Source organism: Geotrypetes seraphini, chromosome 19 (assembly GCF_902459505.1).
Source record: "Geotrypetes seraphini chromosome 19, aGeoSer1.1, whole genome shotgun sequence".
In the NCBI taxonomy this organism is placed as follows: Eukaryota; Metazoa; Chordata; class Amphibia; order Gymnophiona; family Dermophiidae; genus Geotrypetes; species Geotrypetes seraphini.
In genome coordinates, this window is record NC_047102.1 from 33053957 (window position 1) to 33067647 (window position 13691).

Genomic DNA, 13691 nt, shown 5'->3' on the forward strand with positions numbered 1-13691 from the left:
CTTCCTTTTCCTTCCTTATTCCCCCTCCTCCAATACTTTTTCCAGTAACTTCCATTCCTCCCCATCCAGAATCCACTTCCCCATTCATTTATCTCTAAGTCTTTCTAGTATAGGCATGCAAGCCTCTCATAATGAAGCTCTCTAGCAGTGATTCCCAAATTTGTCCTGGAGAACATAAGAACATAAGAATTGCCACTGCTGGGTCAGACCAGTGGTCCTTCACGCCCAGAAGTCTGCTCCCGCGGCGGCCCCCTGCGTACATTCTGGTTCAGCAGGAACTTGTCCAACCTTGTCTTGAATCCCTGGAAGGTGTTTTCCCCTATAACAATCTCCAAAACCAGTTTTCCACCATTCTCTGGGTGAAGAACTTCCTTATGTTTGTACGGAATCTATCCCCTTTTAACTTTAGAAAGTGCCCTCTCGTTCTTCCTACCTTGGAGAGGGTGAACAACCTGTCTTTATTTAGTAAGTCTATAGCCTTCAGTATCTTGAATGTTTCTATCATGTCCCCTCTCAGTCTCCTCTTTTTGAGGGAGAAGAGGCCCAGTTTCTCTAATCTCTCGCTGTATGGCAACTCCTCCAGTCCCTTAACCATTTTAGTCACTCTTCTCTGGATCCTTTCAAGTAGTATTGTGTCATTCTTCATGTACGGCGACCATTGCTGGACGCAATATTCCAGGTGAGGGCATACCATGGCCCGGTACAGAGGCATGATAACCTTCTCTGATCTGTTCATGATCTCTTTCTTAAATGAATCCTAGCATTCTGTTTCCCTCTTCGCCACCGCCGCACATTGCGCAGATGGCTTCATCGACTTGTCAACCAGTACTCCCCAGTCTCTTTCCTGAGGGGGTCTCTCCAAGTACCGCCCCGGACATCCTGTATTCATGTATAAGATTTTTGTTACCAACATGCATCACCTTATACTTATCCACGTTAAACCTCATTTGCCATGTTGCAGCCCATTTCTCGAGCGTGTTTATGTCCTGTTGCAGGTCTTCGCAAGCCTTCTGCATCTTCACTACTCTGAATAGCTTCGTATCGTCTGCAAATTTAATCACTCATCGTACCAATTTCCAGGTCGTTTATAAATATGCTGAAGAGCACGGTCCAAGCATCGAACCATGCGGCATTCCGCTCGTGATGCTTTTCCAGTCTGAGTATTGTCCATTTACCCCCACTCTCAATTTCCTATCCGCCAACCAGTTTTTTATCCATGGCTCGCAATTTTTATTCCATGGCTTGCAATTTTTCGTAGTAGTCGTTCTTGCGGGACCTTGTCAAACGCCTTCTGAAAATCCAGATATACAATGTCGACCGGCTCACCCTTGTCTATCTGCCTGTTTACTCCCTTGAAGAAGTGCAACAAGTTCGTCAAGCAAGATCTCCCTTGCTGAAGCCATGCTGGCTGGTCCTCATCAGATTGTGTCCGTCAAGGTGATCAATGATGCGGTCCTTTATCAGCGCCTCTATCATCTTTGCCGGTACCAAGTTCAGACTCACCGGTCTGTAGTTTTACGGATATCCTCTGAAACCTTTCTTGAAGATCAGCATAACATTCAACACTTTCCGGGCTTCCGGAATCCTTACCGATTTGATCAACAGATTGGCTATCAGTTGAAGCAGTTCAGCTATAGGCCCTTTCAGTTCCTTGATTACCCTCAGATGGATGCCATCCGGTCCCGGGGATTTATCATTTTTAAGTCTATCAATGTGCCTGCATACCTCTTCTAGACTGACCGTCAACCCTGTCAGTTTCCCGTCTTCGTTTCCTGTGTATAGCCTGTCAGCTTCCGGTATGTTGTGTATATCCTCTTCGGTAAATATAGATGCAAAAAAAAGTGTGTTCAGTTTGTCGGCGATGGCTTTGTCCTCTTTTAGCACTCCCATGGTCATCCAATGGCCTCCACCGCTTACTTCGTGGGTCGTTTCCCCTTAATATATTGAAAGAACGGCTTGAAGTTTTTCGCCTCTTTGGCTATTTTTTCCTCATAGTCTCTTTTGGCTCCTCTTACTGCCTTATGGCACCTTCTTTGATGCTGTTTGTGCTTTTTCCAGTTTTCATCCGTTTTTGACCTTTTCCATTCTTTAAACGAAGTCTTCTTGTCTTTGATTGCTTCCTTCACCGCTACAGTGCGCGATGCCGGTTCCTTGTTCTTTTTCCTCTTGGATCCCTTGTTGATACGTGGTATATATAGATTTTGTGCCTCCATGACCGTGTCCTTAAAAAGGGACCATGCTCTCTCTAGTGTTTTTACAGTGCTTATCCTCTTCTTAATCTTCTTCCCCACCATAAGTCTCATCCCTTCGTAATCCCCTTTTCAGAAATTCAGTGCCATGGCCGTTGTTCTGGATCGATGTTTCGCCCCTGTGTCCAGGTCGAAGCGTATCTTATGGTGATCACTGGTTCCCAGCGTCTCCTCTACTTCTACATCTTGCGCCGGACCTCGTAGTCCATTTAGAATTAAGCCCAGAATTGCATTTCCTCTTGTATTTTCCTTGACAAGTTGTTCCAGGAAGCAATCGCCTACAGCATCCAGGAACTTGGTTTCCCTACCACAGCTGGAGGTTCTATTCTATCCCCGGATAATTGGAGTCACCCACGATAACTGTGTTGCCTCCCTTGCAGTTGCGTTTAATCTCATCCGTCATCTCTCTATCAATTTCTTCAGACTGCCCTGGAGGTCGGTAGTAGATGCCGATCTTCATTTCTGTCCCCGGAATATTTACCCATAGAGACTCTAACTTATTCTTTGTGTGTTCTCTCCAGTAGACTCAATTCCCTCTTTGATGTATAGGTAAATGCCCCCACCTTTTTGACCCACTCTGTCTCTGCGGTATAGCTTGTATCCCGGCAGCACAGTGTCCCAGACGTTTTCCTCATTCCACCATGTTTCTGTGATGCCGATGATGTCATGGTTATCTTTTTGTGCCATAGCTTCAAGTTCGCCCATCTTATTCCTTAGGCTCCTTGCGTTCGTGTACATACACTTGAGTTTGCGGCCTGTTACTTTCTTGCATTTCCTTCCCTCTTGTGTCCCTTTCGATCTGTCAGGATTTCTGTCTCGCCTATGATCCGGTGAGTCTTCCACGCTATCTTCCTGCACGGTATCCTCTGGGTATACCGGTTCCCGAACCATCAACTCTCTGTCGATTGTCAGCTTTCCTCTTCTTCCTAATTTAAAAACTTCTCACCAGCAAACTGGAGGTCTATAATATTGTATGTAAAGTTAAAACCTTGAACTTCTAATCCTTGTTTTTTCTTTTCTCTTTCCTACATGAATACCAATTCGCCACTGATGACGATGATAAATCATACGCAGAAAAATATGAAGACACTCGTAAGTGATTCTTTTGAACAAGGGTTGCAAAAAGAAAAGCTGTGTGAAAACACTGGCATCTCTGTATGATACTCTCTTTTCGGAGACCTTTTAATAAGCTGCAGTAAGCAGTGAAGCTCTAATTTGTGCTTAATACAAGAAAAAAGTGTGTACTATAGGGCACTCTTAGGCGTCCTGCAGTAATTTTTGCCCTATATGCACGCTACTCACGTGCTAAAAAATAACATTTATATAGCAGGTTGTGGGCATAGAGTAGGCATATACTATGCTAATGGGTTAGCATAGCTATATCACTGCGTGACTAGCACGTGAGCCCTTAACCCCAATAAAATAGCTATCAGTAAGTGCTCATGTGCTAATGACCACACACAAATGGAGTGAAATGCCATTAAGGCTGAAAATAGAAAAAATCAACCATTTTACCCACGTGTGAAAAATGGCCTTAGCATGTGGGAACAAAATGGGTAAGCATGGGCTAAAACCATATTTTACCGCAGCAAAGTAAAAGGGCCCCTTTGTGACTAACCCCCTCTTCCGCAATAGCGGTTTTAGCACGGGGAGCCGCGCTGAATGGCCCGCACTGCTCCCGACGCTCCTAGAGTTCTTAGAAGTGTCGGGAGCAGCGCGGGTTATTCAGCACGGCTCCCGGCATTAAAACTGCTAGCGTGGTTTAGTAGAAGAGGCCCTAATTGCCTTCTTCCCAATATCTTTCATCTTCTTAAATTTCAAACTGGAAAGGATACCTTACATTAACAGCCCTACCTTTTAATATTCCGCGATTCCTGTCAATGGTTTTAAGTGAATTACAAACAAGAAGACTTGATTATATATCTAGGAACTTACAGATTAATACAAGATAAAGGACAGACTAATAGCAAATCTCTCTCTCTCTCTAAATATATATATATATATATTTTTTTCAAAATAGTTTTGACAGCTTTTTTGAAAATTGCATAGCTAGATAAGAATCTTATCACACTAGGTTAAGTAGACCAAGCACTAGCAGCTTGATAAGAAAATAAAGAGGACAACACTTTCCCAGATGAAATACCTCTAGGGCTTGGAAAGGATAAAACTATGTGTTATGTAATATCAGTTGACTGTTGGCCAAGAGATAAGCTGAAGCATGTACTTCGGCTCTGTGCCATAAAAGATCTTACATATCATATAATAAAGTTTGTAGACAACTCTGGCTTCCTAAGTGGAGCTAATGCAGTAAAACAAAAAAGGGGTTATCTTATATTTTTAAGAGAAAATATTAATGAGTTGCTACATTCTGTAAGGTCTGAAATCTTTTCCATGGATATTTGAAAATGCCCAGATAGATATTACAATAATCTGGTTTGCTCAGGATCAGGGATTGAACCATTAATCTCAAAATTCAGTTTTGAAAATGCCCATTTGGATGTTTTGACTAGTAAAATGTTCAAGTGCCATCGTTGGATATCTATGTTTTTTGAAAATGAGTCTCATAATCTCCTTTATTTGTTTCTGTGATCCTTTTCACTGAGTGACAGGTCTTCTGAATGACTTATTTCTGAGTGCTGAGCTAACCTATTCCCTTCAACTGAACTTTGTCCACAAGGGAATCTTTTCCTCACCAAACCTTCTCCTATAGTTAAGTGGGTTTGGTTTGTAGCTCAAACTCCTGAGTTCATTTCCTTAGATTCATAGTCAGGCAGAGAGGTGAGCAAAATCTCTGATTTTCCTACACACAGTTCACAAAAAGACAGTAACTTAAAACTCAAGGGAGAATTCACACTGGACATAACGAAAATCAAACCCTAAGACAGAGCAGTTAGGAAATGCATCTTGCATCTACCATGTATGTCCACCACTAAAACTACTTAAAATGCCTTAGGAGTTTCTGATTTTGGGTATATACTGTACAGTAGATTTAGGCAGAACCATTAGAGTTATCCCTGCAAGGGATACTATAGAAAACTATTTACACCTCCTCTGAGGCCAGGAGCATACTGGGTGACTGAGGGTTAAACCTCAAATACTGTGTGCAATTCTGGTTCCTGTATCTCAAAAAAGATATAGCGTAATTAGAAAAGGTACAGAGAAGGGCGATGAAAATGATAAAAAGGATGGGATAACTTCCCTATGAGGAAAGTCTAATGTGGTTAGGGTTCTTCAGCTTGGAGAAGAGACGGCTCAGGGGTGATATGATAGAGGTCTATAAAATGTTGAGTGGAATGGAAAGGGTAGATGAGAATCGCTTGTTCACTCTTTCCAAAAATACTAGGACTAGGGGGCATGTGATAAAGCTACCAAGCAGTAGATTTAGAGCAAACTGGAAAAAATATTTCTTCACACAATGTGCAATTAAACTCTGGAATTCATTGCCGGAGAATGTGGTGAAATCAATTAGCTTATCAGGGTTTAAAAAAGGTTTGGAGAATTTCCCAAAAGAGAAATCCATAGGCCATTATTGAGGTGGTTTGGGAAAATCCACTGCTTATTCCTAGGATAAGCAGCATAAAATCTGTTTTACTACTTGGGATCTAGCCAGGTACTTGGGACCTGGGTTGGCCACTGTTGGAAACAGGATGCTGAGCATGATGGACCTTCGGTTTGTCCCAGTTGTCCCGGTTTCTTATGTTGTTATGAGGGTTGTCAAAAAGATTCTTACAATACCTTTTTCTCTCATCTTTGTGGGCAGTAATCCAATACAAATACCAACTTTTATTATTCTGCGCTAAAGATTACGTAGCGTATAGGTGGGAACTTGAGAGCACAATAGGGAATTTATAGGCTATTCAGTTGTTTTTTGGAGAGATTCCTATGAAGGGAACAAAATTCTGCAACACACTCCAAATATGTCTTCTTTGCCAACAGGACAGTGCTAATATTAGACACATAAGTGTCTTAGAGTGTTTGTGGAAAGTGCCCGTTGAATATTCATCATGGATCCCTCATCAATGCCTGATGGGTTGGAATCTGATTTTCCAGGGAAGATTGCTAAAATAGCTAAACTAAACTGAAAGAAAAACATTGATGGAAGACATTGAAAATGCAACCAGATAACTTATTTAACTTTTTTCTTCCCTGTAGTTGCTGGCAAGAGCTGGTGTTCCACCTGGGGCAACAGACATTTCATGACTCTGGATAAAAACATGTACGAGTTCAGTGGAGTCTGCAACTATATTTTTAGTACAGTCTGTGGCAGCAGTCCACCAGACTTCAACATTCAGCTACAACGATTATCAAGTGGAAAAATCGATAGAATACGTATCGAAATCAACCAGTTCACTGGCATAGAGATTAGAAGAGGTGACATTAATATCACAGGTGTCGGGTGAGTGATGTTACATAGCAGTGTGTTTTCAGCATTTTTAGTCACTTTGGTCCAGATTCTTGAACCGACCCCAATTTTTTAGATGCCGGAGGGCGCCCAATCTCAGTTTAAAATGCTGTTCAAATGATGTTTTTAACTGAGTTTCAAGGCACCTAAATAATCGGCACCGGAATCGTGCCTATGTAGGCGCTTTAGGCCACCGAATGCCACTGTAGGTAGCCTAAGGTGCCTACATAGTCACGATTCACACAAAGATAGGTGTCGGAAATGTAGGCCTGGAAAACCCTAGTCTATATTTCCAGCACCTTTTCCCACAGGCGTATTTCTGTAAACTGCGCCCACGCAAGATTGACCTTTTTAGGCGGCCGCAGATATTGGGGTCGTTGTGTTCTGTTGGTGCTTTAAGTGTCATCGCTTTATGGGGAGATTCCACTGTCTTGGAGTCTGTTTTTTTCAGGCCTGCTTTCTGATGCTGTATGTTATGACTCCATTTTCTCCAGGATTAATACAGATACTGAACTATGGGATCCTTTTACTAAGCTGTGGTGAAAACTTGGCCTTAAAATACTCTTACGTAGTCTCTCCCTGCGCTAAGGCCATTTAAACTTTGGCCAAATAAAATCCAAATTTTCTGGGTTTTTCCATGGGCATTTTTTTTTTTTTAATTACCGTAGGAGTACTTACCAATATCTATAAGAACATAAGAACATAAGCAGTGCCTCTGCCGGGTCAGACTAGAGGTCCATCCCGCCCAGCAGTCCGCCCCCGCGGCGGCCCAACAGGTCATGACCTGCCTTAATCACCAGAAGGGGCCCCCTTGCCCCCTAGGTTTCTCATCGAAGTCCTATCTTGTAGGTTAGCATGGTAATGTAGATATGCTAACTGGTTGGCACAGAAATGCCCACTTTCTACTCCTGATGTGCCCCATCAAAAAAAAAAAATATTCGCTACTATGACCTACTGTCTAGAACTCTTTACCACACTATATTACGGCCGAACAAAACTTAGATAAATTCAAAGGAAATCTTATATCCTTCCTAATTAAAGACGCATATGAATGCTGATACGGTTCTGCTGATGCCTTGATCCTATTCTGATCTCCTTTACCTCCCTTCTGTTATTTACCTTTTATGTCCTCTCTACTTTCCTTTTGTTTCTTCGTCTGTCCAGATCATCCAGTATATATTTACTATGTTAAATGTTTCCCCCCTTTTTTTAAATTGTAAAACGCGTGGAGGGGCATAATTAAAAGATACGTCTAAGTCCGTTGTGGGTTTAAGTCGCTAGTTGCCCAAAGTCAGACATGGAAAAAAGTTCATTTTCGAAAAATACATCCAAAATATTTTTTTGAACATCGTCCAGACCGCTAAGTTGTCTATCTTTATGCCCCATTTTCAGCCAAAAATTTGTCCAAGTCAAAATCACCTAGAAAAGACCTTTTGGACTTGGGCGGGGTCAGCAAAGTGATGGACTGGACACCCAAACATTGCACCAGAGTAGTGGGGTACCTTACAGGGCACTGCTATGAACTTCACAAAAAGGGTGCCATATACATATCTCACCACAACCTTATAGGTCATGGTGAGCCCCCCCCCCCAAACACCCCCCAGAACTGACTAGACCCACTTGTCTACCACCCCAATAGCCCTTATGGCTGCAGGTGGCATCGATATGGTAGTAGAGTAGGGTTTTGGTTTTCCACCATGAATGTAGTGGTTAGACTGGCTTATGGGCCTGGGTCCTCCTCTCCATGGTTCACTAGCCCATCCCTCAGACCACTTAAGCCACCTCTGTGTAGCTCTACTAGGCTTTCCTATGCCAGGCTGCCAGGTGCTGATGTTCTGGAGGCAGATATGTAAAGTTGTTATTACGATTGTTATGGCAGTGGGGGAGGAGGGGGAGGGGGGGTCAGTGATCACTGGGGGAGTGTGTGGGGGTCTGTACTTTGTTCTTGCAGTGGTTATTTGGTCACTTTGGATACATTCTTGTGACTTAGACCTGGTTTTAGATGGCCTAAGTCACAACATCCAAGTTCCGTCTAGGCAGTGTTGTTAAACTTTTAGTTATACATGCAGTACAACTAAGTCTGTTTTAGATTATTTATTTTCAATTCTGTGGGGCCCCTTTACTAAGCAATAATAAGCACTTCTTAGACTTCAGTTTCCAGTTCAATTTCCTCAATGTTATCCTCATTGCCTTGTTTGTATAAATTTTCTGTATATTCTTTCCATCTCTTTTTATTGCTTTCTGGATCATTCAATATCATTCCAATAGCGTCTTTAAGCATCCCCAGTCAAGGTTGGAATTTCTGCTGCAATCTCTTAATATTCTGATACACTAATCTCGTTCTTCCATTTACATGTTCTGATTCAATTTTCTGATAAATATCCTTGAGATATTGTTCTTTGTCTTGCCGAACTTAATGTTGAAACACTCGGTTCATTTGTGATACTTTTTCTCTATCGACGGATAGTTTTGCTTGTCTTCTTTCTTCTGCTACTTTTCTGGTTTCTTCTGAGATCCAAGGTTATTTCTTGGCTTTTTTTCTTCTGGAGTATTTTGTTTTAGCTTCATCAGTAATTACAGTTTTGATGTCATTCCATAACTCTTCGGGCTCTCTATCTCCTTTATCAAGCAATGAGGATAACATTGGGGAAATTGTACTGGAAATGGAAGCCGGAAAAGAACCAGATATTTTAAAAGAAGAAGTCATAGCAATGATTAAAGCTTTATCAAAAAAAGTCACCTGGTATCGATGGTATTCCAATTGAATTAATAAAAGGCTCAGGAAGTGTTATCATGGCCCTCACTAGACTGTGTCAACAGATTTGGAAGGAAAATACATGGCCAACCAATTGGAAAGATCACTGTTCATACCTAAACCGAAGAAAGGTGACGCCAAGGACTGTAACAACTACAGAACAATTGCATTAGTTCCACACATGCCATCAAAATATTGCTGAAAATAATACAACAAAGGTTCCAATCATACGTTGAGCAAGTTCATGCTGATTTCAGAAAAGGTTGAGGAATGAGAAACATTATTGCCAATGCTAGATGGATATTGGAGAAGAACAAAGAATACCAAAAAACCCTATACTTTTGCTTCATCAACTACAGCAAAGCTTTTGACCGTGTAGATCACACTAAACTATGGAGAACTCTAGTGCAAGGCAGAAGGGATGGAGTCTGGCGTTGGCAGTTGAAGAGAAAGGCACAGATAGAAGGGACTGACCAGCTGAGTGGAGCTCGCGGGAGGTGGGGGAGGAGGAGATAAGTGGAGAGAGATAGTGAGGGACAGCTGAGTGAGTGCATTTGTAGGTCAGTAATAGTCCTTTTGCTAGGACAATCTGCTGGGTGATAATTTGTCCCCATACGTGGCTGCCAACATGTTTCTCGACTGCAAAATTGCAGTAGTAAATTGAGATTTGCTGCAAATGAAAGTACTATATAAATCAGATTATTATTTTTATTTTGAATTCTTACTACTGAGTACAGTGGAAATTAATAAATAGATAGACAGATATACAGCATGTATATTTTTTTTGTAACAGGATAGTGAAGGCACCATATAGCAAAAATGGAATTTCTATCCAGAAGTTTGGAGACTTGGATGGCCTGGTGGTAAAACAGAAAGGTATGGAGTTGATTGCGATGTGGAGCAAGGAGGATCATCTTAGGGTGAGTAACCAAGAAAAGGATGAGGTACTTCTCAGTGGCTAGCCCCTTGATTCTACAGTATATATAGCACCGACAGGATTGGAATTTAAATACAGATCCGAGATATGTGCACAACTTAACAAGGGAACTAGCACCAATGGGCCACTTAATTGGTGACTGATTACAGTTGCATGCGGCTATCCCCTGCGCACTATTCTATACCTTGGTGCCTAGTCAATTTCACATCCCATTGGGGATGGCTATAGGAGGGACATGAGCAGGTTATGGGCATTCTGAAAAGTTTGGTACCAAATCATAAAATATTGCCAATCTGCACTTAACTTTGGTACTGGACTTACACCTGCATATGTCCAGTGCCAAACATTAGGCAAGACCTGCATGCTATTCCAGTTTTCTATAAAGGTCGGACACCCTTTATAAAACAGGGGTTAATTTTGGCACCTAACTTTCAGCACTGTATATAGAATTTCCCCTTAAATGATTGCATGGCAATCGCATAGCGTGAGCCAGTCCTAGTTTTATCCCATTCAAGTGAAATTTTTCCAGGAAAAGCAGCACTAGATCACGGGTGTAATTGATTAAAACCAGGACTACTTGAGAGCATGTGAGAAGAAGTCTTGCGTGAAGGTTAATGTCTAGCTTGGAGGTTACATGGGATGGTCTATAGGGGAAGAGGAACAAAGTGGGGTGACCAAGTGTTTCTGTTCTTAAAAAATTGCAGGCTGATATTCAGTGATTTCACTGGGTAGGAAACCCTCCTGCCTGGTTAAATCACCTTTGCCTGTCTATGTACTGATATTCAGTGGTACTTAACCAAAAAGTGACACTGAAAATCATCAATAACTACCCCTGCAGTTCCGCGGGCAGAGTTTGGGTGGGACCTGGGCAGAGCCAGTACTTAACTGGTTAGCATTGATGTCACACTGCTAATTATTTAAGTAAATGGCTAAAGTTAGAACAAGAAAAAGGCTGTCCTAACTCTAGTTGCCAAGCTAATCAGACAATGATCTGAATATTAGCCGGTAATATGTCCAGTGAACTTCTGGGTAGTGGCCTCTGGGTTTCTAGTGCCCCTCTCCCGCTGTGATCCAGATCCCCCTACCTCCCATCCCTGATGACAGAAGGCATCATTCTGGTCCCTTACACTCTCTTAGGACCCCCTAGGCCTACCTTATAATTCTGGTGGTCTATGGAGTTCTACAGGCAAGGGTATTGGCCATTTGCTTTTACTTATTGTAGCATCTTTCTCAAAATGGCCACTAAAACCTCTAGTGGCAGCCATTTGGTACTCACTAGTACCCTATGGCTATTGCTAGAGGTCATGAAGGCCATTTTGAGAAAAGATCTACAATGGGCAAAAGCAAATGGACATTGCTCCTTGCCATAGACAACCAAGATATATATCTAAGGTAGGTCAGAGGGGCCCAGGAGAAAATTCTGGCATCAGGAGTAAAAGGGAGGAGTAATTAGATTGAGGGCAAGGGAGCAGGAAATCAGGGGGGGTGAGGGTATTTCAGTGTATGTAGGTCATGGCTGATATTCAGTCAGTACCCACGTAAACATTTTAGATGGGTTCTGGCAGATTTTTTTTTTTTTACTGTGTACTAGGCCTGTCCTTTAATTTTAATGGAGTTTCTTTTCTTGTAATTTATGTTTTAATTGTAAACCACTAAGAACTGTTGTAAGCTTTAGCATTATCAAAACTTAATAAATACGAGAACATATGCTGTGGTGGCCTGCACACACTCATATGGCCTGCAGAATTCATCGCCGGTGCCCGAACAGGTACAGCATTGAATATCCATGGCTAATTCTGCCCGAGTGGATCAGCATTTTAATATTGTATTTTTGTTCCGTTTAATCAAAACTGGATGCAAAATCTTCCTGCATTTAATTGGCCATAAACATATGCGTGTTGAATTTTTGTGGCATTTTTCAACACGCATTTGTGATCACGCACTATTTTTTTTGAGTGCTTTTTACATCATTTGTGATTTGACTCATTATAAGTTAATAAGGCTCCTGAGGCAGGCCCTCTGGACGAAACACAGCCCGTGTCAAGTCTTGATAATTTTACTTTCTTGGACACTAATAAATTGCTAATTTTTGGTGCTGATTTTTTAAATGTCATATACAGAATTCAGTTCATTGGAAGCAATTGTATAAATGGGGCTCAACAATACCTACCCCCAAAATATCTGTGCAAAGCGCTGTTCAACAAAAGGCTCATGCTCTTTATAGAAGAACATGTAGCACTGATTCCCATGCCTAACCTTAAGCCTCAGACTTACACCTGCTGAAACCTGATGCAAATGCTGGCGCACTGAAGCAATATGTTATACTTATGCACGCAATGTTTGGAAACACCCCGACACGCCCACGGCCAAGCCTTCTTTTGAGTTACACGCCAATAGAGTTTGGCACCATGCATGGGAAAATGTTAATGGGTGCCAATTAAGTTCAGTAATTTATTCTTAGCCCCCAATTCATTGATAGTTAAGGACTGGTTACTCGATTTGCACGTACACAGATTTACTGCCATCTGGGCGCCATTACAGAATACTAGCATAAGTTGGCATCTCTGCACCTGCATTTAGCCACGCCCACATGCACCATGTCAATAGCAGATGTTCATGCACATGCATAAATGTGACACTTGCAGTGTTTTGTATGATAGATGGGTATATAATGGTCCCACCCAAGCTCCTCCCCTGTGAATACCCAGTAGTATATGTCATTTGTAGAACAGCATTGAGCGTGCACCTAGCATTTTCGAACACAAGTGTTTACCTATTGCATAAGTTCTAGTATTCTATAATATATGCATGCAAATGACACTTAAATATACACGTTAGATAGATTGTGAGCCCACTGGGACAGAGAGGGAAAATGCTTGAGTACCTGATTGTAAAACCACTTAGATAATCTTGATAGGCGGTATATAAAAATCCTAATAAACTTGAATAATAAACTTGAAACACCAAGATCTAGAATGAGGGAGGAAAGAGGTTGCATCTATAAGGGGACCCATATTTTCACACTTTTCTCTCTAGAAATATAGTATACCAGGTCAACATATAACATGCATGAGCCCTTAACACCAGTCATATAGAAATGCTAATACCTAGACTGTGAAACCCACATGTAAATTACAGTATATACTTTTATAATTACATACATAAATGTGCATCCCATGTGAATGGCCACCTGCAAAGTATACACCATCAAATATTGGTGTGTGCCTATGTGTACACATACATGCATAAACGACTAAAACAATGGCATATACATACATTCTTGCTGTTTCAATCTCGGAGGGTTCTTATAGAATTACCCCATAATGGTAAAAGTTAAATGTCAGTATA

The 13691-nt window shown here is 41.6% G+C and overlaps 2 protein-coding genes across 5 annotated transcripts in view; one reads left to right on the forward strand and one right to left on the reverse strand.

Moving 5' to 3' along the window:
- The window catches only part of LOC117352133, a 1164809-nt gene that overhangs the window by 711576 nt on the left and 439542 nt on the right, over positions 1-13691 (reverse strand). The gene's annotated exons all lie outside the window — the stretch shown is intronic.
- Positions 1-13691, forward strand: part of MUC6 (mucin 6, oligomeric mucus/gel-forming) — a 103769-nt gene that overhangs the window by 5238 nt on the left and 84840 nt on the right. For all 4 annotated transcript variants that reach the window (XM_033928259.1, XM_033928260.1, XM_033928261.1 and 1 more), the window contains exons 3-5: positions 3324-3341; positions 6402-6645; positions 10200-10326. In XM_033928259.1, coding sequence (XP_033784150.1) covers positions 3324-3341; positions 6402-6645; positions 10200-10326 — 389 coding nt within the window. The remainder of the gene's footprint in view (positions 1-3323; positions 3342-6401; positions 6646-10199; positions 10327-13691) is intronic.